The sequence below is a fragment of the Chelonia mydas genome, chromosome 16 (genome assembly GCF_015237465.2).
Source record: "Chelonia mydas isolate rCheMyd1 chromosome 16, rCheMyd1.pri.v2, whole genome shotgun sequence".
Taxonomy (NCBI): domain Eukaryota; kingdom Metazoa; phylum Chordata; order Testudines; family Cheloniidae; genus Chelonia; species Chelonia mydas.
Genome location: NC_057857.1, coordinates 11,674,778 through 11,697,680, shown reverse-complemented (window position 1 = coordinate 11,697,680; position 22,903 = coordinate 11,674,778). Strand labels below are relative to the sequence as shown.

Here is a 22,903-nt window from a genome sequence, read left to right as displayed (position 1 = left end):
TATGTAGTCTGTTGTAAAATTAGACAAATATCTAGATGAGTTGATGTACCCGCTGGAAGACCTCTGTGTACCCTCAGGGATACACATACCCCTGGTTGAGAACAACTGGCCTAAGCCCTCCCAAATCCCAGGTGTTAATGGCAGCATGTGGTTCCCAGGTGCATGTCTTTGGACCTGAACATGTAAAATGAATCCTGTGGGAACAGGGGCAACCCAGCCTCAGAAGGAACTTAAGCACAGTGCCATAGGTACTAATTTTCCATACATGCAACAGATGTAGGAATTGCATGCAACCATGAAAGACAGGGGAGATGGTCCCAAAGCCCATCTCTCTACAAAGATAAGATCCAAACTATGAAATATTCTAACAGCAATGGTCCAGTGCATGAGAGCTTTCAATAGTAATGCCACAGTGTTTCAGATGCTTACCAAATACTGCAGTATTTTTAAAGGGGTGAGCAGCACTGCTTTGGACCCCTGTTGTGGATTACTGCAGTACTCTGCTTTTTAACTCAGGGAATTGCATTAGCTCCCACACACACCTATGGCTATTTCCCAACTTGGCCGTCCCCAACGCGCAGCCAATCGCCTCTTGTTTGATCCCGCAAGACAGTCATGTTCCACAACATTGGTAATGCCACAAATTGGCCAGAATGCTGCAAGCAAGCAGCCGGTGGGATTAGAGGAAGATTTTGTTACTCTATCTGCTTCTTGTTCTTCCCCAGATTCTTCCTACTACCTCCCTCTAGTGTCCTCAAGGAGCACTGCATTGACTCACTTCTGCTCTATTCCACTAGCATGATATACCACATTAGAGGCGTGGGAGAGGCAGAAAGCACTTCTTTCACAGCCTTGCTGATAAGCAAATACAGGGTGGGGCCAACGACAAGAGATTTGTGAAAACGACTAACCAGTCTAATATAATTAAAATCCTGCCCCACAGGATAGTAAAGAAATGTATAACTTTCGTTGATGAAAATCTTACCATTTAGGATTGTGAGCGTGTTGCAAGCACGCTGCAGTTTGCTTCCTGAGCAGCACAGCCTGTGGAAAGTATGCTCAAGGACTGGGATTGAACAGAGAAACACCACACTGAACAATATATAGATATTCATCCTGCCAGCTATAGGATCCAAAGTGGGGAACTGGATGGAGGCAACAAAGGCAACAGAGCTAAGAGGAAAACACGTGAGTAACAAGTTTTGCTGGAGAAGAGCCAACGGGGCTCCTCTATGGACTGCTGAAGTCAGGTATGACCAAACTTTTGGCTCTAGTTAGCAGCTAGGAAATATTTAAAAAAGCTGAATGGATTTCACATTGTCAGAGAGAAACTCCCTGAAAGAAGCAAGCCGAAGTGGCGTTCAAAAACCGCATATACAAGCAGGAGAGGGTATTGCCCTAAGGAAATGGTCTTCAGTATATATATGGCCCCCATTATATGGTGCTCATATGTGAGCACCTCACAACACCCTGGTGAGGCAGGGCCCTGCTATTCTCTCCATTTTACAGAGAAGTAACTGAGCCCCAAGAGGGTAAATGATTTGCACCAGGCCACCCAGGAAGGCTGTGGCACCATTGGGAATGGAGCCCAGGTCTTCAACATCCTAGGATAACCACTGGATCAGATCAGCCTTCCCCTCTGCAAAAGGCATATCATCCTGTGCCCAGCTTAATGAGAGTTCTGGTGAGGATGGTCAGGCTCAGACAGATAGATGAACACAAACACTATTTTCCCCTTTCCCTGTTTACATCACGGTGCCTGTTAAAATGGTGCTCAAGACCAGGTCCTCTCCTTGCACTGCTTAAAGGCACACAAGGAGAAACCAGGCCTTTTTGCTATGGTTATCAGAGAGGCTCTAGAAAGACAGACAGACAGAAAGAAAAACAGAGCTCTCATCCTCATCACGGAGATCAATGATCCTCAAGAAATAGAGGAGAATGGTAAGATGCTTTGAATCTTATACCTCCCCTAGACTTTTTCAGAGGTGAAAAAGAGAAAGAGAACATCTGATTTTGTTTAAAACTCCTTCTCTGCTGGAGTAAGGGAAGCAATCTGGTGGCTGCTGCTTCAAAGAATCCTGGCAGGTCTTCAGGCCGATAGAATCCTTCTCCAAAAATAGGATTTTATTTTCCTGTTGGCTGAAGGTAAAGCTGCCCAAAGCACCCAGCCCTCCAGCCTTGGTCTGCAAAAAGCTATGTTTGCCAGTTGGCTTCAGCCAGGTGCGCTGCTGCCCAGAAAGTCTCCCTGAAGGATGGAGTTTGTAAGTCAAACAGTTTAAACAAAAAGAAGGGGAAGGCATGCATAGAAAAAGTGGGATAATAAAATAAACGAATGGAACTTACGCTGGCAGTGTTGATCTCTGACAACATCCTTTGTGAATAGAACAGGCATGGGACTCTCTACCAGTGAGCAAAGGGGCTGACAGGTATGTCCAAGTGCAGGTTTTAGAGGCAGAAGAGCTAAGAGAAGTCCCCGCACGCGGACCCTTAACACTGTACAATCTCCTGGCTCCCCGGCTGTGTTCATCCATGCTTTTGACTCTTCAGAAAGGACAAGAGCCTTCACCTGTCCTGCTTCCAGATCTAGAACCATAGCAACTTCCTCTCACCCAAACCACCATCTCCTTCCTGGAGCCCTGTAACAAATGGGCGGTACTGCTACAATTCTGCCCCTTTGCTCCTCAGAGACGGCCATTGTGAGATGGACGCATAACCTTACTCTTCCATGTTTCATGTTCTCTCACAAAGATTTCACATCATCCTCTTATGTACCTAGACAGACCTCCACCTGTGAGACACATGGGAGCCATTGGAAAGACTCCCATTGACTTAAATAGGGTTTGGATCAAGCCCCTCGACTGGAGGACTGAAATTCCATTGACGTTCACTTGGGCTTCTTTGCAGTTCTGGTCTCTTTGATTCTTCACTCTTTCTGCTCCATGTTTTGCTGCATAGGACTTTTTTCACTTTGTTGGTGCCCTAATCGACAGCTTAGACCCTAGGGTGATGAGCACTATAGAGACCTTAATTACCGTTTTTTCCTCTGCAACTTTTCTTTCAAGCATCCTAATCCGTTATCAACCAAGGTATCCAAATCATGCTGTTTTCTCCTTAAGGAACATTTCTAGACCCAAATTTTACATTTTTGAAAAAAAAATTTTAAATTTGCAAGAATGTTTTTACTTTTTTTTTTTTTAATTTAAATTTAAATCAATTCAGGTTTTCGTTTGATCAATGAGTAAACATTTACCTGCAGGAAAGATGGACGGTCTTATGCTAAAGGCATCAGACTGGTACCCAAGAGATTTGGGTTCTGAGTTCCCAGTTCTGCCAGGAACTCCCCAGATGACCTTGGGTAAATCACTTAATCTCTTAGTGCCTCAGTTCCCCCTGAATTAAAAGAGATTATAGGCGTAATAATTCTTTCCTACCTCACAGGAGTGTTCAGGGAACACATAATACATGCTTGCGAGGCATCAGAAATCAGAGTGATAGAAGCCATGTAAGTACCTAGCTAGATGAATATAGGAAACCCAAACACATTATTTTTAAAAGTGGAAAGTGAAACTAACTAGAAAGAGACCAGTGTGTCACTTCAGACTGATACCAGTGTGTCATGATGGTGAAACAGGCCCAGAGAGAAGTGACAATTAACAGCCCAATTTTACTGTCCAAGTTGAGGCAGAAGGAGAAAGTAAAGAAACCAGAGAAGCAGTGAAAAGTAAATTCCGTTTTTGAAATATGTCCCATCTGAACCATCTAAAGTGCTACCACCAGTAACAGAAGCAATTACTTTTAAAAGAGAGACTTATCTGGTCAACAAGCAAAATGACATTAAAGAGGTAACACCCCCTGCTCCTCTCCAAACTGCAGTAGGAGTTTGATTGATTACAAAGTGTTCAGGACCTCGTTTGATTTACCTCCAATAGACAACAGCTCCTGAAAGACCAGTAGCACAAATCATGACCACCAATTCCTGAAACCCCTTTGTGTTCCCCAAAAGCTTTCTACTATATCCAGTTCCTGAAGCAGCCTGACCCTGCTGGGCTTGGGAGACCCAGGGTGAGGGACTGGTGCCCCACTGTGTTAGGTGCTGTACCACACTTATTCAAAACAAAATATTTGAAAATCATGTCATCCTTCAGAGCTTGCTAGCTAGGCCCGGGGGCTCAGATCTGAGACTGTCCTCCCAGTCAGGAAAATGCTCTGCTCTAGGTCTCATTGAAACAGGGCAAGCAATCTTGTTTAACCACAGAGGCAGCTAAAGCACAAAAAGGAGGCCAAGCTAGGCTGTAGCATAACTTTCCACTGGCATCAAACCACTTTACATAGGGGTTAGAAACCATGTCCTAGCGAATATGTTTCTGGAACTGTCTACATACTAAAGCCTCTTGGGGAAGCCTTCCAGCATTGCACCAACAGCAGCTAGCCCCAGTCCTGCAAGAAGTTCCACATGGGCAGACCCCCCACCACCCAAAAGGAGCCCCACTGAAGTCAGCAGGGGGTCTGCCAAAGCCAAAGGCCTTGCAGCATCAGGCTCTTAGTGACACAGCTATTTATTAGGCTGCTTAAAGCAGAGACAACCTGAGCTGCAGAGACTAAATCCAAACCTTCCCAAAGTCTGGGCTTGCACAGATTAGGCAGTTTTAGGTTGGCCCACTCTGAAGACAGGGTGGAGCCATGACGCTGGATCCTGAATGCACCCAAGTTCAGGATAGTACAGGACACCACTGGTTTTACCACTGCTCAGAGACGGTCTAGATGACACGGTGTTAAAATTGTTGGTGGACACCAACAGCCGGTCTACACTACAGTTACCATCACTGTTAGTACCACTGGAATGGTGCAAGACTGCTCCAAAAAGGGCTAGTGTAGACAAGGTCTCAGTGGGTGAAGGCACAAATTTTTAGGGTCAGTTGTAGAACACTTTTTCTCCTCCCACTAGCCACATTATCTGGACAAACCATAGCGGTGATCCTGCAAAGTTACCTGTATGCATAGGCTAGGTCTACATTACAAGAGCTACAGTAGGACAGCTGCAGCTACCCTACTGTAGTGTAGACACTTGCTACAGCAATGGAAGGTTTCTTTTTCCCTGTGGCTGTAATAAATCCGCCCCCTCAACAGGTGGTAGCTAGGTCAATGGGAGAACTCGTCCGTTGACCTAGCTGCGTCTGCAGAGTGGGGTAGGTCGATCTAACTACATCACACATAGCATGAAGTTTTTCACAGCCTAAGTGATGCAGCTAGGTCAACCCAAGTTTTAAATGTACACCAGACCATTGACCTTCACTCTGTGCAGAATCCCATTGACTTCAACTGGTTGCTGTCTGAGAGAAAGGATCCATGGATGCAAGACTGAGGGCTACAGACTGTGTTTAAACAACTTCCTAGGTTATGCAGTGATGGTTCAAAGGTTGAGCTATTTAACCAACTCTTTAAGGTGAATACCCAGTTCCAGACTTGAGGCTTGGCAGGAGAATGGGGGAGGAGGAGCTGATGAGCAAAGATTTGGGGGTTTAGAATATACCTTATTCTATCATTTGGGATCTCAAACTGCTTTTGCATTCTTAAAAAAGAATGTTTCCATTCCCCTCACTTTTTATTTTGAAAGCAATAGCTGCTGGATCAACATAATAAAACACTCTACAGCCAGCTGGAAATCTGCAGAGCTTAAGCCTGTAAGTATTTAAAACAGTTCTTTATTATTTTTTAACAAAATATTTTTTAAAGTAGAGTTTGAGTTTTTTTTTTTATTTTATTTTATTTCTTTTCTCCCCACTCCCTCCCTGGGTCTCTGTTGCTAACCAGATTGCAGCGATGGACTAATGGAACAGACACATGGGTTGAAACCCTCGTTGGTCAATGGGAACCATTATGTTCACACACGTTATATGTGAGTGCTTTGGGCCTGATACTGATGCCAGTAAAGTCAATGGCAAAAATCCCCGTTCATTTCAATGTGGGCAGCAGCAGGTTCTTAGGATCCTGCAAGAAGTTCCACATGGCCAGACTCCCACGGGCATCCAAATGGAGCTCCACTGAATGGAGTCTGCTGGTGCAATGTCAGAGCCGTTATGACCTCATGATTTATTAGGGTGCTAAAACACAGATGGCCTAGCTACAGAGTCTAGATCCAAACCTTCCCAAAGTTAGGGCTTGCACGGATCTCATTCTGAAGACAGGGACGAGCCATGGTGTTTGGACCCGGCTGCAGAGGAGTACAGACCCAAGTGGGGAAGAGAGGTTGGTTCAGGCCCTAGTCTTCACTGGGATGAATTATATTTATTTTCATAGTCATTCTCCGCCTTTCCAGACACATGGTGAGAAGTGTCCCACCACTCTTTGTATGGGCAACAGGAGAGACTGTGTAACTTGGCATGACTGTGTCCACTTATGTTCACCACTCAGTACTCAGACCTGCCAACTTTCCTCCACCTTGTGCTGTAAAACTAACCCTTCCTAACAAAAAAGAGCCTGAGATGTCCTGCTTCTCATTATCTGGTGTGTCAAACACAGCAACATCTTTCCATTTAGGAAGGGATGCAGATGACACTGGTTATTAGGTGGTCAGCAGGAAGTGGTGAATGCTTGGGCCCACGGTTGACGCATTGCTTCCTCCTGACCTAAGGGGGTGGGAGAAAAAAAATCCACCGTGCCATGATGCTTACCGTGGACAATTAAAATATTAACTTTCTTTGTACTGAATTATAAACACAGCAGACATGACAAACACCCGGGCAAGAAGGGCACCATCAGGTTACAAGCGGAGAGTTGGCCAGCAGGCAGACCTAAACTGTAGTCAGCTCATGCAAAACGGATGCCAAATTCTGCAGCTTGCCAAAATGTGGCACTCGGAGGCCACTTCCATGGGATTGCTGGAGAACTGGCAGCTTGTACGTATACACTATATCTTAATAGAATAATACTTAGTACCTACATACCATTTTCCACCCACTGATCTCAAAGCACTTTACAAAGGAAAGGAGATATAATTATCCCCATTTCACACACACGGAAACTCAGCCACACAGGGGAAAAGTGACTTTCCCAAGGTCACACAACACGTCAGAGACTGGATTAGAACCCACATCTCCTGACTTCCAGTCCAGTATCCCAGCCACTGGACTGTGCTGTTTCCCCATAGCTTGTGCTGACAGGCTCCCACCAATGCTCATCCTTAGGGTACATGGCACCATTCTAACAGACCATGAAGATTTGGTTTGATTCCTTTTTTTGTACATGGTAGTTGTATAATCCAAGCCACCTGTCCAATTATCCACTGGGAGCAGCACTTTGGCCAACACGCTGGAACTTGCCAAAGGTTTTGTAAGTGGGATGACAGGGCTGCACTGTTGATAAGCCTCCCTCTTTGAAGGTTAGCTGGCATATTGGATTACAAGTACTCTCCCAACATGCAATCTGTTAACAGCTGGCAGAACACAGCTGCTTATCACTTGCCAAATACACAAGCTACAGAAGAGCAAAGAAAATAATAGGGATGAGGAAAACTTCTACAAAACATTACCAGATGAGCACGGCTAGGCAGGCGGGGAGCTGAGACCTCTGTTTATCGTACAGATAATGTTCTCACTTTACTCTTACCTTGGCCTCCTAATCACAATAATTTGTCTCATCCAGTGATGGAGTCTTCTCATATGTGAGCTCCTTGGAGCAGGGATTGTTCTTTCATTACATTTGTACAGCACCTAGCACATCTGCCATGCCAACAAGGAACAGCAACTGCAACGGGGTCTCAGAGTGAGAGAGCAATTCAAATGTTTGGCTACATCAAAATAAACTTCAGACAAATCTATTAACTGTTCACCAATTCTCCGAACTGAACTTGGAACCTTTTGGAATGGATTTGTCAGTAGAAAAATCTCTCCTATAACATTCACTTGCACACTTGTTTAACCCTTCACTTCATGGGGATTTGTTTCCTGCCCTCCGTTATCTATGTCAAAATAAATAAAGTAAGTAAGTCAAAAAATTCAGCTTGTGCCCTTCATGAGTGAAAGGCCAGCCCCTGCAGAATCCAAGATCCTGTTAGACTGTGGTCTCTCAAGAAAGGTGACAAAGGCTCCACCATTTGAGATAGTTACAAGGTGTCTAACAGGCCACTGTATACACCAAAAGGAAATATGCAGCCATGATACAGCTAGGGAATAAGGTAGACAGAAGAAGGCAACAGGTCTTTTCCATCTCAATGTTGCTAGATTCCTTATCTCCTACTGGACCTGACTACCTGAACATACACAGTTAATCAAAGCTCACATTCATGTAAACTCTGCATCCGATGAAGTGAGCTGTAGCTCACGAAAGCTTATGCTCAAATAAATTGGTTAGTCTCTAAGGTGCCACAAGTACTCCTTTTCTATTCATGTAAACTGTTTGCTTATAAAGGACACCCAAGTCCAAGCCCACCACAGGAATGGGAAGGCCACAAACCAGGGACAAACATTGTGAGAGAGGTTATGAGTAAATCAGGAAGGCATTCTTAATAAGAGTTAAAGATTGTGAATTGGCCTAGCCACATACTAAAACAAAAGAGAACTCCAAGAGGTCATTACTTGACCTAGTCAATTATCATTGTGCAAACCGGCAAACGTATATCTAACAAATAGCCATGGACCTGGGATAATGAGTGCTAGAATTATTGCAGAGTTTTGAGTTGGGGAATGACATCCATGCCATTTGAACCAAGGCTACAATTATTTAAAATTGTCCTGATCTAAATCATACCAAACCCATACAAACCTGGTACCATTAAATGGGCTTCAATTTATGCCTTAGAAGTTGCCGATTATTCTTCAGAAGATCTTTTCATTTTCCTCTCATCTTACCCTACTCTTCATTCTTATCACTGCTATTAATAGTGCACATCCTTTGTCTACAGTTTTGAATCACAAACACTAGATCCTATTTCTTTCTGTCACTTTTAGCTCCTTCTTTACATGCTCATCCCTTTCTGATTAATAATCTGCCTCAAACAGTTTGTAATTCACTTCTCATCTCTGTGAAACAGGTAACTCATTTTCTATCTCTCAGAACCTCTCATCAACCTCACTTAAAGCTATGGGTTTCTGCATAGGCTTCCTGCATGACATCCAAAGAGGCTCAGGGGTTTAAGTACCAAAGCTGCTTTTGAAAATGGAACTCATTTTCCCCTTGAATAGCAATTCAGTGTTCTCTGCCATGCACAGGTTTTGAGATACATTTAGTGAACTCCTACAGTGTCCACATGTCACAATCACTCTGATTATTGTAGTAACCTAAAAGCCAACTCTCTCATGAGCCACTACATCTCCCTGATAGAAGGTGGAGCCTCATGCATTTCTTTTGTTTTCTTGGTAGAGAACCTCAGACTGTTCTCACTCTCCTTGAAAACCCACAGACTTCCTTCCAAAGATGAGACATCTCTATTCCACACAGTGAGAGAGATTCCTACCAGCTCTGCTCCCTGGGAAAGGTGGAGAGCAATAGACTCCTCTACGCAAAGATATTACACAGGCTGCCTGCCCCACCCTGACCTATGACATCTCCCTTGTGAAGATGAATAATGGCCAGCTTGCCCCTCGCTCATACAAAGATAAAGCCAAAGCCTTTTAGCTTGGACTCTCTCCCCTCCTTTGTGCATCTGAAACTGTGTGCATTCCACCCTCGTGCCAATCAAGTTACAATTTCATCCCCTTCTCTCTCTTGCCAGGAACTCATGGCCAGTTGCCCATCTGAGCACCATAAAACCCCCTCACTCTTAGTCAGTGCATTGGAAAGGATGAAGGTTTAGTAACAGCCACTTGGGTTCCCAGGCTCCAGCCTGCCCCTACAAAAGGCAGCTGTCCTCGAGACATCACAGAGTCATGTTATTAAAGTCTTCCTAGTACATCGCATTTTAATAGTAACTCTCCCAGCACAAAGCCCCAGACCTCCTCTCCTGTGCTAGGGAACTCCTTGCTGCCCACACATTTTATAAGTACACTCATCTAGTGTGTTTCTGATGCATGGTAGGAGGAGTGCGGTAGGAGGAGGAAGAGTCAGCTGAATTGCTGTTTTCAGGACAGATTCACCATGTTCCTTACAGCCCTGCACAGCTCAACTCCCCTGGAACGGTTTCAAAACCTGACTCATATCCAGTTTGTCTATTTTAATCTTTACACACTTACATCATCCTGGGAGGCTCACAGTGTAACATACAAGACTTCCAGCGCTTAATCTACAGAGGTCCTGTACTGCAATGACAAGGAACTCAGACAGAGACAGCAGTACAAGCACAGCTACAGAGAACCTACCAGACCAGGGAAGCAATGAACAAAATTGAAGTGGGCCCACTGACAATGCAGATATGCAGAAGGGCAGATGGCCTAGTAGATAGGGCACTGGAGCGGCAGTCAGATAGGCTGAGTTCTAGTCTCAGCTCTACCAGCAATTTGTTTGTAACCTTGGGCAAGTCATTTAACCTCCCTGTGTCTCACAATGTTATGGAAGTAGATACTCATTATCAATCCTTAATGCAACCCTGGAAAGTACTCAGGCTCAGAGCCTGAGAGGTTATTTAGGTGCCTAACTCCCACTGAAATCAATGAATTTAAGCACCTAACTCCCACTGATTTCAATAGGAGTCAGGGGTCTAACTGCTTTTGAGGATCTGGGCCTGAGGATCCTGCAGCAAAGGGTGCCGCACTAGAACCGAAACAGAACAGGATGTTCAAGATTTCTGATAAATCCCTGATATTCCATCATGGGAATGGGGCTGGAGGTTTCACAAGGAGTCTAAGAATTGGGCACTCAGTTCAGTAGGGCTTGAATACCTAACTTCCCTATGGCCTTTGAAAATCACAGCCTAAGTACATACGCATTTGTGAGAGAGAATCCCGCTGACCTCCAGGGAACATTGGGTTTGTAACAGTGACAGTTAGGCAAAGACTTCCATGTGGAAGATCACCAAAACCAAAAAACAACAAAAAAAAACAAAAACAAAAAAACCTCCCAAACAGCTGGAATGTGTTCAGCATACAGCATACTGTATGTGGAAACACATCAGAGCCCAGAAACCCTGACCAGATCCCTGTACCTAACGACGGTTGCCTTGTTTATTTTATTCTGGTTAGTGAGTCAGAGTTTCAATGGACTCTTTGCAGTTATTCATCATAGTGGTTTTTGATGTAACTAACGTTCTACGAAACTATAGGAAGATTTGGCCATTTTTTTTCTACCCCTTGCTCCCCTGCCCCCTCCAAGAGATGAATAGTCAACAGGGATGAATGAAGAATTGTCAGGATGTTTGCATAGCTTTTACTGTGAGAACAGCAGCAAGTGGTAGGCGTGGGACTCCTAGAAAACACATGTTCGCATGCAAGGATGAGGGAGGGGAGCAGTGGATTTTTCTGCATGTGGGTAAAGGGACAATTTACAAGGAAGCATGACAGCGACAGGGGCACAGAGCAGAAGCGTACACTAGGTGAAAGACAAGGCACTGAATACAAGAATGTAAGAACAAGCCTGCTCAGGGATTGTCAGAGGGCTATGACACCACATGTACATCTGCCAACTGTGTAACAGACCTGGCAATGCAAACACAGGCAGGGGAGAGAGCATAAAAGGGAATAAGCCAAGTGATGGCATAACAGTGCTGGACAGCAGATATGGGAAAGTGGGAACATATCCACTACAAAGGGATGCACAACAGATCACAGCCAAAAGCAAGTAGGAGCAAATGGGCTAATGGAACTCCCTGAGTGTCAGCTCTCCAGACTGGGCAGAACACAGCTGCCAGCTTTCTCACACATACAGGGAAGAGTCATTACACCAATGCATCCAGTCCCTGAGCTTCCAAACAATGTCATCTGGCTCCACATTCATTTCAGGATACAGTCACATGAGTCTTACCTTTCCTCCCTTCCCTGCTTCCCCTGGTCCTCTCACACTCTTCTCCACTGTCCCTGCTACACAATTTGGCCAATGGTAGTGCAAGAGCCTTGTCCTGGGCCGTGCCTGTCATCTGCCTGCCTTCTTGCAACTCTAGGCTTCATCTACTCTCCGGAAAATATTTCTTTTCTTTCTCACCTAGATCTCACACTTCCCCTCCATCCACAGCTATTATACCTTCATAACAATAAAATGATGGAGCTGATTAATTCCATAAAGCATTTCATGGACACAATTTGTTGCTATACAAAATGCACTTGTGTATATGGCATTGTCTGGATGGGGGGGGGGGGGGGTACAAGCCAGAGAGCTGGAAAGGTATCAGGGGACCTTTGATCTCCCCATTCAGCTCTCACCAGAAGTTACAGAAAAGAACCAGGCAGCAGAAGGATTATGTTTCCAGTTTCATTCAACAAAGTCTGCATAATAGACGAGGAAAAACTTTACCGGCCTACCCATCTTGCCCCTCTTCCCAGGAACTCCAGGGATACCCTGTAAGGAAAAACACACAGAAAAAAAAATAGGTCTGAATGGGAAAACAAACAAAACAAAGGGAAACAAAAAACAGGCTAATAACTGCGGCACTGGTGAGAAATCAAGATGTTGGCTATTTGCAGTCAGCTGTGAGAGCAAGAGAGAGTGGGAAGAGAAATAACCTTAACCCATTAACTATAACCTCCCCATAGTTCGGACAAGCATCATCCACACCCAGGGGCAGCAGGCTATGCTTAGCAGTAGCAGTAATTAAGCCACTGGCCTGGAATCAAATGAAGGCTACAGCCAAGGCACTCACTAGAGAGCTTCTGTTTATGTTTCTTATTTAGTTCTATGAGCATTAAATCAGCCACTCCGGAGCATTAGAGTCCCTCCCATGCAAGCACACACATGTTCAAGGGCTTCTCTTGTTTCTGGAGTCTGTATTTGCCAATCAGGTGGAGCAAAAATAAAAATCAATTTTCATCCTTAGAAGATCTGGTTTGGGGGGGATGGGGAGGGGTGGAAGAGTGGGCCCTTTACTGTGTGGCTGGCAAGGGGGTGAAATGGCACTGTTTTTAAAAGGGCTTGGGTAAGAAGAGAAGAGAGGAAAGGAAGGTCCCTTGTTACTCTTCCAGATCAGAATCAATGGTTTGGAAAGCATGGACGCTGTAAGTGAAAAGATGGGGTGAGGGGATGGGGATTTTCAAAAGTGACCAGTCACACAGGATGCCTCAACTTTAGGTTGCCCATCTGGAGATACCTGAAAGGAGCCCAACAGTAGAAAGGGACAAGCAGCTGCTTTCAGAGAACCGGGCTCCTTGAAGGCATTTCCAGTTCAGCACTCAAAATCACTAGTCAATTTGGAAAAATATTTGTCCCAGGCTGAAGGAATGATTTTTTCCTTAAGCATTTGCTTTTCTTACACTGAGATGGACCAAAAGAAAAAAAAAATCACATCAACAATGGAAAAATATAATCCACCTGAACACTCCCCTCTACTTTATGAATAGCAATGTGTCACCTTGCTTGGAACCCAGTTTCCTGAGCTGCCCATTAATGTACTGCACAAAGGTCCATCTCCCACATGAGGAAAGGAGCATACTGAAGAGGATAACCATCTCTCTATCTCAGAATTAGGCATTCTTGTCTGTTCTTTTAAGAGCAGGCAAAGCGAGGGAGCAGACCACAGAGTCATGTCCAGAAGAGGCTGCAATAGGTATCGAAGAAATTGGGTGATGGATATTCTAGAGACAGAAAGCCAGGGCTTTCCTCACAAAATACTCACTCGTTCTCCATCAGGCCCTGGCAGCCCAAATAATCCTGGGAGACCAATATACCCCTAAGGGAAAGAGGAAACAAGAAGTCAAATGCATTTCCCTTCAGCAGTTATTCCATCCTGCCTGAACAGAAGAACATCCTCCAGCGCTGGTCTATGGCAGCCGTGATGAAATAAACCTTGAGGCAAGTGTATATGCCCATGGACTGCATGGTGCTGGCTTCCACGATGTAGTCCAAGGGCACATACCCTCACACCAGGGATCATGAGGACTCCGTGCAGGAAGAGGCCAGCTGGACGGAACCTTACCTGGGCTGGCTCTGATCGTACCTGAGAGAAATGGAGCTGGGTTGCAGGTTAGCAAGAGTTACAACCATGGTCAACTGCATGCCTACGCCAGAGATCTCTGTGGGAGGGCCTGGTCCCCCTGGAGTTTCTCATTCTGTTTCTCCTCCTGTCAGCCTCATACCTGGTCTTCCTTTCCTCCTCTCCCCGCAGTGTCCCTGAAGCTCATCCTTCCCTTCATCGATTCCAAGATCAGAAGACCATTATGATCATCTAGTCTGGCTGCCTGTATAACATAGGCTGCAGAACTGCCCCTAAATCATTCCTAGAGCAGATCTTTTAGAAAAACATCCAGTCCTGATTTAAAAAATGTCAGTGATGGAGACTCCACCGCAACCCTTGGTAAATTGTTCCAACGGTTAATTACTCTCATGATTAAAAATTTACACCTTTTTTCCCTATCTGAATTTGTCTAGTTTCCACTTCCAGCCATGAGATCACATTTTACCTTTCTCGGCTAGACTCTAGAGCCCATTATTAACTGTTTGTCCTCCGTGTAGGTGCTTTATAGACTGTAATTAAGTCATCCCATAATCTGCTCCTTGTTAAGGTAAACAGATTGAGCTCCTTGCATCTATCACTGTAAGGCAAGTTTTCTAATCCTTTAATCGTTCTCATGGTTCTTCTCTGCACCCTCTTCGATTTATCAACATCTGTTCCCTCACCTTCCTGCTGAATCCTGTCTCTTGCTCTCCATAGGGCACCCTGTGGTGCAGATTCTAGCCAGACCACTTACAAATACCAGGCCCACCATACCAAATACCTCCACGAGCCTTTCACCAGACTCCTTGTCCTCTCCTCGAGCACCAAGGTCCCACTCTGAAATTGCACAGGCCTTGCATGCTGATCTGGGTCTGCATTAAGCTTCCTAATAGCTATGCACAATGGCTAGGCCTTCTACATGCCTACATTTCCTCCACGATCTAACTTTGATCAGAAGAGTCTCCTCTTCCTCATTAAAATCCAGTTTACTGTAAAGGCTGCTCCATCTCAGTTCAGTAGTGATAGTCAGATATTCAGTTCTGCAATATTTCTCCTGTGCTCTGGGCTCCTGCCTGGGCAAAAGCAGCTGCATAAATGCTACATGTCCTTTCACTTGCAGTAACTGGAGACTTGTGCTTAATTCGCTGCACGCAGTGATTAAAACAAAATGTTACCTTGTGCATTGCTCCTTTGCACAGGACTCTTTCTGTCAACTGCATAGCATCAAGCAGAAGTGAATTTTAGCAGGTAGCCACCTCAACGATTTCCCAAAACTTGTGTCGCCATAGAAAAAAATTCAAACACTGACACTGAACTTCTTCCATCCCTCCTCCTTCCCACTCCCCAAATCTCCTGACCCATCCCAATAAGCCTCTGAGACTCTCTGGGAGCCCATCAGACCACTATCCCACACCACGTCAGTATTTCAACTAGTTAGTACTTCACTATGGGATGATACAACCACACAGACAGAGCCCAGCCATCTAACTCACTGTTTGTCCTCTCATCCTGAGTCACAACGCAGCCACCTTCACATCTCCCCACATTTCCCATGAAAAAGCAGTGGGGGAAGAGGGCCCGAAGTGGTGAACAATTCAGGCTCTTTCAGCCATAAAATGGTCGATATCTGGGCTAAGAAATATCAAGACTAAGTTCCCATTAATTGTAATGGAAATTAGAGGTTCAGTTCTCCTAGGTGGCTTTCAAAATCTCAGTCCTAGACATTTAGGGGTAGCAAATGAATGATAATTTTCAAGGGGCTTATCCTGGATTGAACACCCTAAATACCCCTATGAACGCTGAATTCCTACTGTACCATAAGTCACACAATTCTCTAGTGCAAGATCCTGGTTACTCTAGTGAAATGGGGGATTCAGAAATAGGGTTACTACTTAGTGAAGTGAGAGAAGCAAGCTGTGCTATCACAGATCTGTGTCTACCGGAGTACATTAAGTAGCTGATGCTTCCCCTCACCCCTTTCCCTACCACAGGAATAAAGTTAGCTATGGAGTCAGCTTTTGTTTATTGCTTGCAATTTTTCAAGTGATGGAAACCAGCTGGTAGCATTTACTGTTCATGGAGAAAGGACCACATGGTCAGGAGAGGAGCATTTTTATTGGCTCAGAGGATCACTATGGATTTCTAATTGTAGGTGAAGAGCAAAAGGTGATTAAATGCAGTTTTAATTCTTAATTCATCCCTCAACAGTCAGCAGGAATCCCCAGAGCTTGAGCTGATGAGCAAACCCAAGCTGAGATGCAGGGATATTAATATTCTCATTTGCATATGGCTTCAAGATGTTGGCTTGTTGTGATGCATAAAGATGTAAAATCAATTCCAAATTTCTCTGCTTATAAAGCTCAGGACCAGCCTACATCTGGAAGAACCCCTCTTCAAAGTATTTGGAGTGGCTGAACCAGTGTGTTTGATGAAGCTAGAGAGGCCTCACTGAAACCAAAGTTGTAGGGAGACCAATCCTTTGGGATTTGGATTTGTTTCCTCTCCAATTCTTTGGACTTTGAAAGGGTTGACTTTGCAGCACAGCAATACTTGGAAGTTGCTCCGTTGGTTTTGGTACAGTTTTAAACCAATTGGGGATTTACTGATGCATCAATTAATTAATGAGCTCTACGTAATAAAAATAAGAAACTTATATTAGGGTTGCAAAGTTGATCACAAGGAGCGACAGATACTGGGGGATGGAACAGGGGAGAGAGGAAAGAAAAAAGGTAAAAAATGGCTCACTTACCCGACTGCCTTTTGGACCAGCTTCACCTATTGGTCCTGGTAAACCCTGAAACACAAGAGAAAAAACAAAGACAAATGTGGAGAGGCTTTAATATAAACCCTAATGAGCAGTGCCATATTTACAGCACTATCCCAGGATGGTTCTGATGATTTCACAACTATCCCAAGGGGTATCAATATGGGAGAATGAGGGGTGGGGAAAGAAGAGGAACAAATCCCTAATTGTTGTGAATTGATGACTCTGCAAAACAGGAATCTTATAAAACACAGGAGCTCACTCTCTGAGACCCAGAACACTGGAACTAGAATGGAGATTTCTGGTCATAAAGACTGGAGAGGTTAACATAGTGGGATGCAAGTAAATTGCAATCAAATGCTAGTTGCAATGTAAAGTGACACCATGTAGACAGTGGCACTCACCAAAAGGTGGGATTGAGTGTGCCGCCAATGAATCATACAGACAAGAAGGCAGCTGACTGCAATGTCAAAAATACCTTAACTCCTGCGAGGGGACTGTAGATGGGGCCCAATCCAAAACCCATTGAAAATAATGGAAAGACTCCCACGGACTTCAGCAGGCTGTGGATCAGGCCCACAGTTGCACATGCAGGATATGGTTAAAAAGGTATTTTAAATTTTTGAGCTCCAAGACATGAATGACCCTCTTTACCTTCAATAGTGGAAAGACTTGTAATCAATGCACCCACTTTTCTAGCAATGATGAGGGGCCCATTCATGCTCCTTTTGAAGTCACTACTAAAATTACCATTGGGCTTCAAGTGAAGGAGGATAAGCCTTATGACATCTGTAAAAATTAGGTACACTGGGCAGGTTCTATCCAGAGCATTGGAAGCTGGGAAAGAATTCAAAATACATCTCATTGTATTTCTGTACCCACTGCCCTTCCCTTAAGCCGGGCTGTACTCTGAAAAGAGGCCCTATAAAAATTGCATAATGAGCTTCCATGTTTATTGCCTTTCACCAGCTTCCAGACCAAATTTATCTAGTTTACAAGTAAAAAGGACAGGTTTATTTTTTCTTCAGCTGTCAGCTCTGCATATTCAACCTGGGATCTGAAAGTCAAGTTGTGCTCTTTCTGGCTCACACATCATCACCAGTAGAAGATTTCTGCCGTCGGAACATCGTTAACAATTCTGCCTATGATGCACGAAGCAAAATAGAGCCAAGCTCCCTCTCCCATAGCACTGCAGAGCCAACACAGCTGACAGAAGTTACAAATAGTAAAATCTTAGTCAGTAGGGAGAACTGACTGAAAACACGCAGGGTTCAGATCTCTTGAATAAGAAGGTGCCATTTTTTCAGAGCCACTTTCTTGACCATAACTGCATTTTAAAAGTACTTTTGTTTTCTATGTACCTGGGGACAAATACTTTGTCCAGAATATCTGACTGGGAGGAAGACTCTGTGAATCCATTAAACAGCATCCACTAACCTTGTCAGTTCACCATAACGCAAATGGTTAGGATGTTGGTTGAACTCATGAACACATGCTCACATGATGTTCTGGTGTACAGATCTCTCTGAGCCTTGCAGAGGGTGTGAATGTAACATTCACGTTTAGGTTCATAAAAATATCTCAATCTCTCCTACTGATTGTACTCTCCAGTGCATTAGTCTGTACATTATGCTGGAGATTCACAGACTTGGGTATCTCTAGAATGCTATCAGCACTGTATTTCTGGAATATGCTAAACGAACCCTCGGTTGTTCATATTCACTCCTAAGATGTATGAATGCAGAATGTTTCATCTAATATCTGCACTACCTTATTATTAATAGACTAACAATCAGCATCTGTATGGAGTCATATGAAAGTGATCACACAGTACAAGCCTACCTGTGTACATCTACATGAGAGCTGGAAAGTGTAATTTCCATCTTGGGTAGACATACCCACTAAAAATAGAAGTGTAGCCATGGCAGTACGAGCGGCAGCTGTCCATGGTCATAGCTAGGGTCTTGGATTGGGACTGCACTTCAGGCAGCTAACCTTTCCCACTGCTCCCACCACCATGGCTACACTTCTCTGTTTAGTACACTAGTTCAATCAGCTAGTGTGGGTAAGTCGACCTGAGCTGGAAATGACACCTTGCCGTTCCAGAGTAGACATACCCCCAGTAGGGCTAGGTACAATGTTTAACATTAAGCTCAACCACGAGACAACACTAATAATTGCATTTTCTAGTGTTTACCTGGGATTTTTTTTCCCTTGAGATACATGGCTGTGTTCATACCTGTATGACAAGAGTGTGACTCATTCTGGACCCAATCCTGCAAACCCTAACTCACGGGACTAATTCTACAAATCAGCAGGAGGCGCTGCTAGCTGCTCCACGCTTTTGAAAAATCAGACTCTTCTTTAGGTTTCTAAATACAGACTTGGGAGCCTGGCTTTAAGGCACTCTTTTTTCAAAATCTTGGTGACTGACCTTGCGTGAATAAAATTTTGCAGGAGCAGGGCCACGGCGATGGAGGATCAGGGGACAGTTCCAGCTGGAGCCTCATGCCTCTGGGCATGTTCTCCGCATTCATTCCAGGCAGTCTAGAGCATGTATCATTCCAGAGCAGTTATTAAAGAAAGTGCCTGAGCCTGGTCTATTTTGCTCTGCAACATTTTGCACACATAAAGGGCTTCTGGCACCTTTTTTAGAGGGTAAAGGCCAGAGAGTCAGTTTTCTTCTGTCTCTTTAGTCTATTCCCCTTTGCAGTCAGCTCCACCTACACCTTACTACTGTGCTGCAGGGCTGTTTGTTTACTGCAGCTCACAGCAGGACAAGATTGGCGTGCAAAAATAAACTGATGTGGAGTGCTGGCCCTCCTGGTCCAAGAGAGACATTTGGCACTCCTGCTCTTGGATTATCCCCACCGTAGCCCATGCATCTATAGCGTTCATGCTATAAAGGAACTGCTAGGATAAGCCAAACAGGTTCACAGTGTGTCTCTCTATGGAATTTTTATTAGGCTAGGGAAATGGATGTCTCCATTAGATGCATTTGGATAAAAGACGTAGGAGAAACTGGAAGAATTTTCCTCCATTGTTCACATCCATGGCCAGTCTCTATGATATAATGTCCAGTGAGCATGTCTGTAGGGGAGCTGGAAGATTTACCAGTATGTGGATACAGCCAGCTACTGGGAGAGAGTAGGTTCTGCAGGGGTTAAATTACTGACCCATCTCTCAGATCTCACATGCCATAGAGACTGGATCTTGAGGACACAGAGAGCAGATTTTCTACTTTAAGAATGGGCAAGATTGTGTGTCCTGGATGCCATCTTACAGTTTTTAAATGATTGGTGACATTGGTGATCACAGCATCGTGGCGGGAACTTGTTCTTCACCAGGGATTGTGTGGACACGTCGCTAGAAAACGATATCCAGCTGCACCCACTGTGTTTAGCGATTATATTGTGGCTCTGCTTTGACAGGCTGTAAATATGCTGGAGGTGGAGGGCTATGGATCAGGCAGCATGGGTGAGTTTCCTGTGGCTAACCATTGTCCTCTAGTGCTGTACAGTAGCACATGAGGGACTAGCTAGTAGTCACTTCCTCAAGGGATCTCCAAAAGCAGATTGACCCAATTTCCATAGTCCCTCTAGGAAAAGGCTGAGCAGACAAAGCTTCATAGGTAGAGTTTGCTGCTGGCTTTAATCACTATCTTTTATTTTCACTAGACTTCTTCTGTCTTAGGTTTTTCTCCTATTTGATATTAGGTATTAAAAGTGATCTGCAAACGGCAGGTAGTTAGGATACTAGGCATACGCCCCCTTCTCATCTCTTTATGATTAATAAAGTAGGTCTGAAAAAATGTGGCCAGATTTCCCTTGTTTTTATCTTGCAAGTTCAGATCCTGCCCACCACAGAAGACACTGTGATGACCGGAGAACGGGTTAAAATGACGGCATCCCATGAGCTAAGAGAGTGAAAATTGAGCAACTGAGGGAAGGGATGTTCAGCTAGCCAGGTTCTTTGCTCATTTTTCTTCCACACGTGTAACTCCAGTGCCTGACTGACACTTGAAAGAACGAATATTGTTAAAGATGCTGCACTCCTTCCCTTTGAATTAAGGGATGAAAGCCTCCTCCCACCTGGGCCATTCCTGGGGTGCAAGGCATTGCAAAGTGGGCAGGGAGATGTCTTGACTCCAGGGGCCACAGAGAAGACTTGTTCCTGCACCCGCCATTGCACCTGGCTCTTGTGTAGGGTCAGAAGGAAGGGGCACGGTGGCTCCTTGTTGTCTCCCCGCTGGCACACTCAGGGAGCTGCAGAGCATAACCTGGCCCATAGTGAGCATAGTTCCAGAGATAAGGTCTATAAGGAGAAACTGAAGCTATATGGAACAGATTCTACAGAGTTCCCATCTGCAGGGGATTTTTAGTACAAAAAGCACAGATGCTGCCATACAGAATTAATATCTGTGAAGGAACAAAAAATGCTTAGTAGTTTTTCCTTTGTTTATGTCTCCAACAAGTGCAGATCCTGCCATGATCGTGTCTGCATGGGACCTCCATGATATTCCGAGCAGATTCTCCAGGGATCACGTCAATTTGTCAAATGAGTATGCTTTAGTTTTTCAAAGACAATGATCACAAGGAACAGAACGATTTCTAAGAACCTGAATGTTCACTAACAAATCAGAAAGGACCACATTATTTATGCTAAGGGGGAAAAACAAACAAAAATAAGCCAACACATTCCAAGGCGTGAGCACCATATTTAGTGGGGTATGCTTATATCTACCTGCATACCCAAATCCCTACTCTGTGCACAGCACGGTAAGATTTACTGCACCTGCCTGCCAGGATAACCTTTGGCACCTGGGCTCCCGTCTGGTCCTCGTTCACCCTTAAAAGAAAAGCACACAAAGGTGAGGTTAATGCTACAGCCTATTAGATTTTGGGAGTGGGAGGCTGTGAATGAACTTGTTTCCGATTTATAAAGAGAAAAAAAATTTTGATAAAAAAAGGCAGAGGAATAAATTAAAGAAGAAGAAAAAGCTACAGAAGCCAACTCAATAGGATCTAGGCATAAAACAAGCGTTGCTGTCTTCCCACCTCCACTGAAACCTGCAGATAGTTTGGAACAAGGAGGCTAAGAGAAGGTGTAAGGCTGTGTCTATATCTCTGGCATATGGAACTGCTTTACTAGGGGGAAAGCTCTGCCAAACTTTTTAAAAACTAAATGGATTCATGTATAATATCCTTTAACATCATCTATAACAGGCCTTGCCATTCATTGCTATTTGACTGCAAACATCAGATTTATCCAAATAAAAAAAGGGGGTGGAAGGTGAGTTACAGTCAAGTACTTAGTATGATGTGGTTAGTTAGTAAACTCCAGCTGAAAACTTAATGTAAAGAAAAAAGAATGAGTATAAATCTGCCCCTATTTCCATTGTATAAACTTGCACAAGTTTGGGCAATAAATGTTGCAAATAAATTAGAAGCTTAAATAAGTCCTTCCTTTCTCCCTGCCCCCACTGATGTTTGGTTAATGTATGTGCATAACTCCCAATTAGCACGGGAGTTAGCTGCATAAATCATCTCTCTATTAGGCTGGCTCCGAAAAAGCACTTTGATTCCACTGAAAAGCTTGGTAAATGACTCAGCCTGATTTCAGATTATTAGCAGATGAGAGATAAACTACAAAGAGGGATGGATTTAAAGTCTTGGAACCTGGAAGGGGCACTCACCTGGTCTCCAGGATGACCTGGTGGTCCAGGGTAGCCTTTGTATCCCTGTTTAAAAATATAAGAGTAACAGAACAAAATAATCAGAACTTTGTTTGAATTTCTCATCCCAGCTCAGTACTATTTAAGCTCAGTACCAATGTGGACACAAGAACAAATGGATATAAACTGGTCAATGGGAAGTTTAGACTTGAAATTAGACGAAGGTTTCTAACCATCAGAGGAGTGAAGTTTTGGAATAGCCTTCCAAGGGAAGCAATGGGGGCAAAAGACCTATCTGGCTTTAAGATTAGACTTGATAAGTTTATGGAGGAGATGGTATGATGGGATAACATGATTTTGGCAATTAATTGCTCTTTAAATACTCATGGTAAATAGGCCCAATGGCCTGTGATGGGAAGTTAGATGGGATGGGATCTGAGTTACTACAGAAAATTCT

The 22,903-nt window shown here is 44.2% G+C and overlaps 1 protein-coding gene across 6 annotated transcripts in view; it reads right to left on the bottom strand.

Moving 5' to 3' along the window:
• Positions 1 to 22,903, bottom strand: part of LOC102932197 (collagen alpha-1(XXVII) chain B) — a 299,945-nt gene that overhangs the window by 143,667 nt on the left and 133,375 nt on the right. For all 6 annotated transcript variants that reach the window (XR_006286160.1, XM_043530414.1, XM_043530416.1 and 3 more), the window contains 5 exons: positions 22,468 to 22,512; positions 21,567 to 21,620; positions 16,758 to 16,802; positions 13,691 to 13,744; positions 12,376 to 12,420 (listed from right to left, as the gene is read on the bottom strand). Coding sequence is in view for 5 of the 6 variants with exons in the window: in XM_043530414.1 (XP_043386349.1) it covers positions 12,376 to 12,420; positions 13,691 to 13,744; positions 16,758 to 16,802; positions 21,567 to 21,620; positions 22,468 to 22,512 (243 nt within the window). In the remaining variant the exon portion in view is untranslated. The remainder of the gene's footprint in view (positions 1 to 12,375; positions 12,421 to 13,690; positions 13,745 to 16,757; positions 16,803 to 21,566; positions 21,621 to 22,467; positions 22,513 to 22,903) is intronic.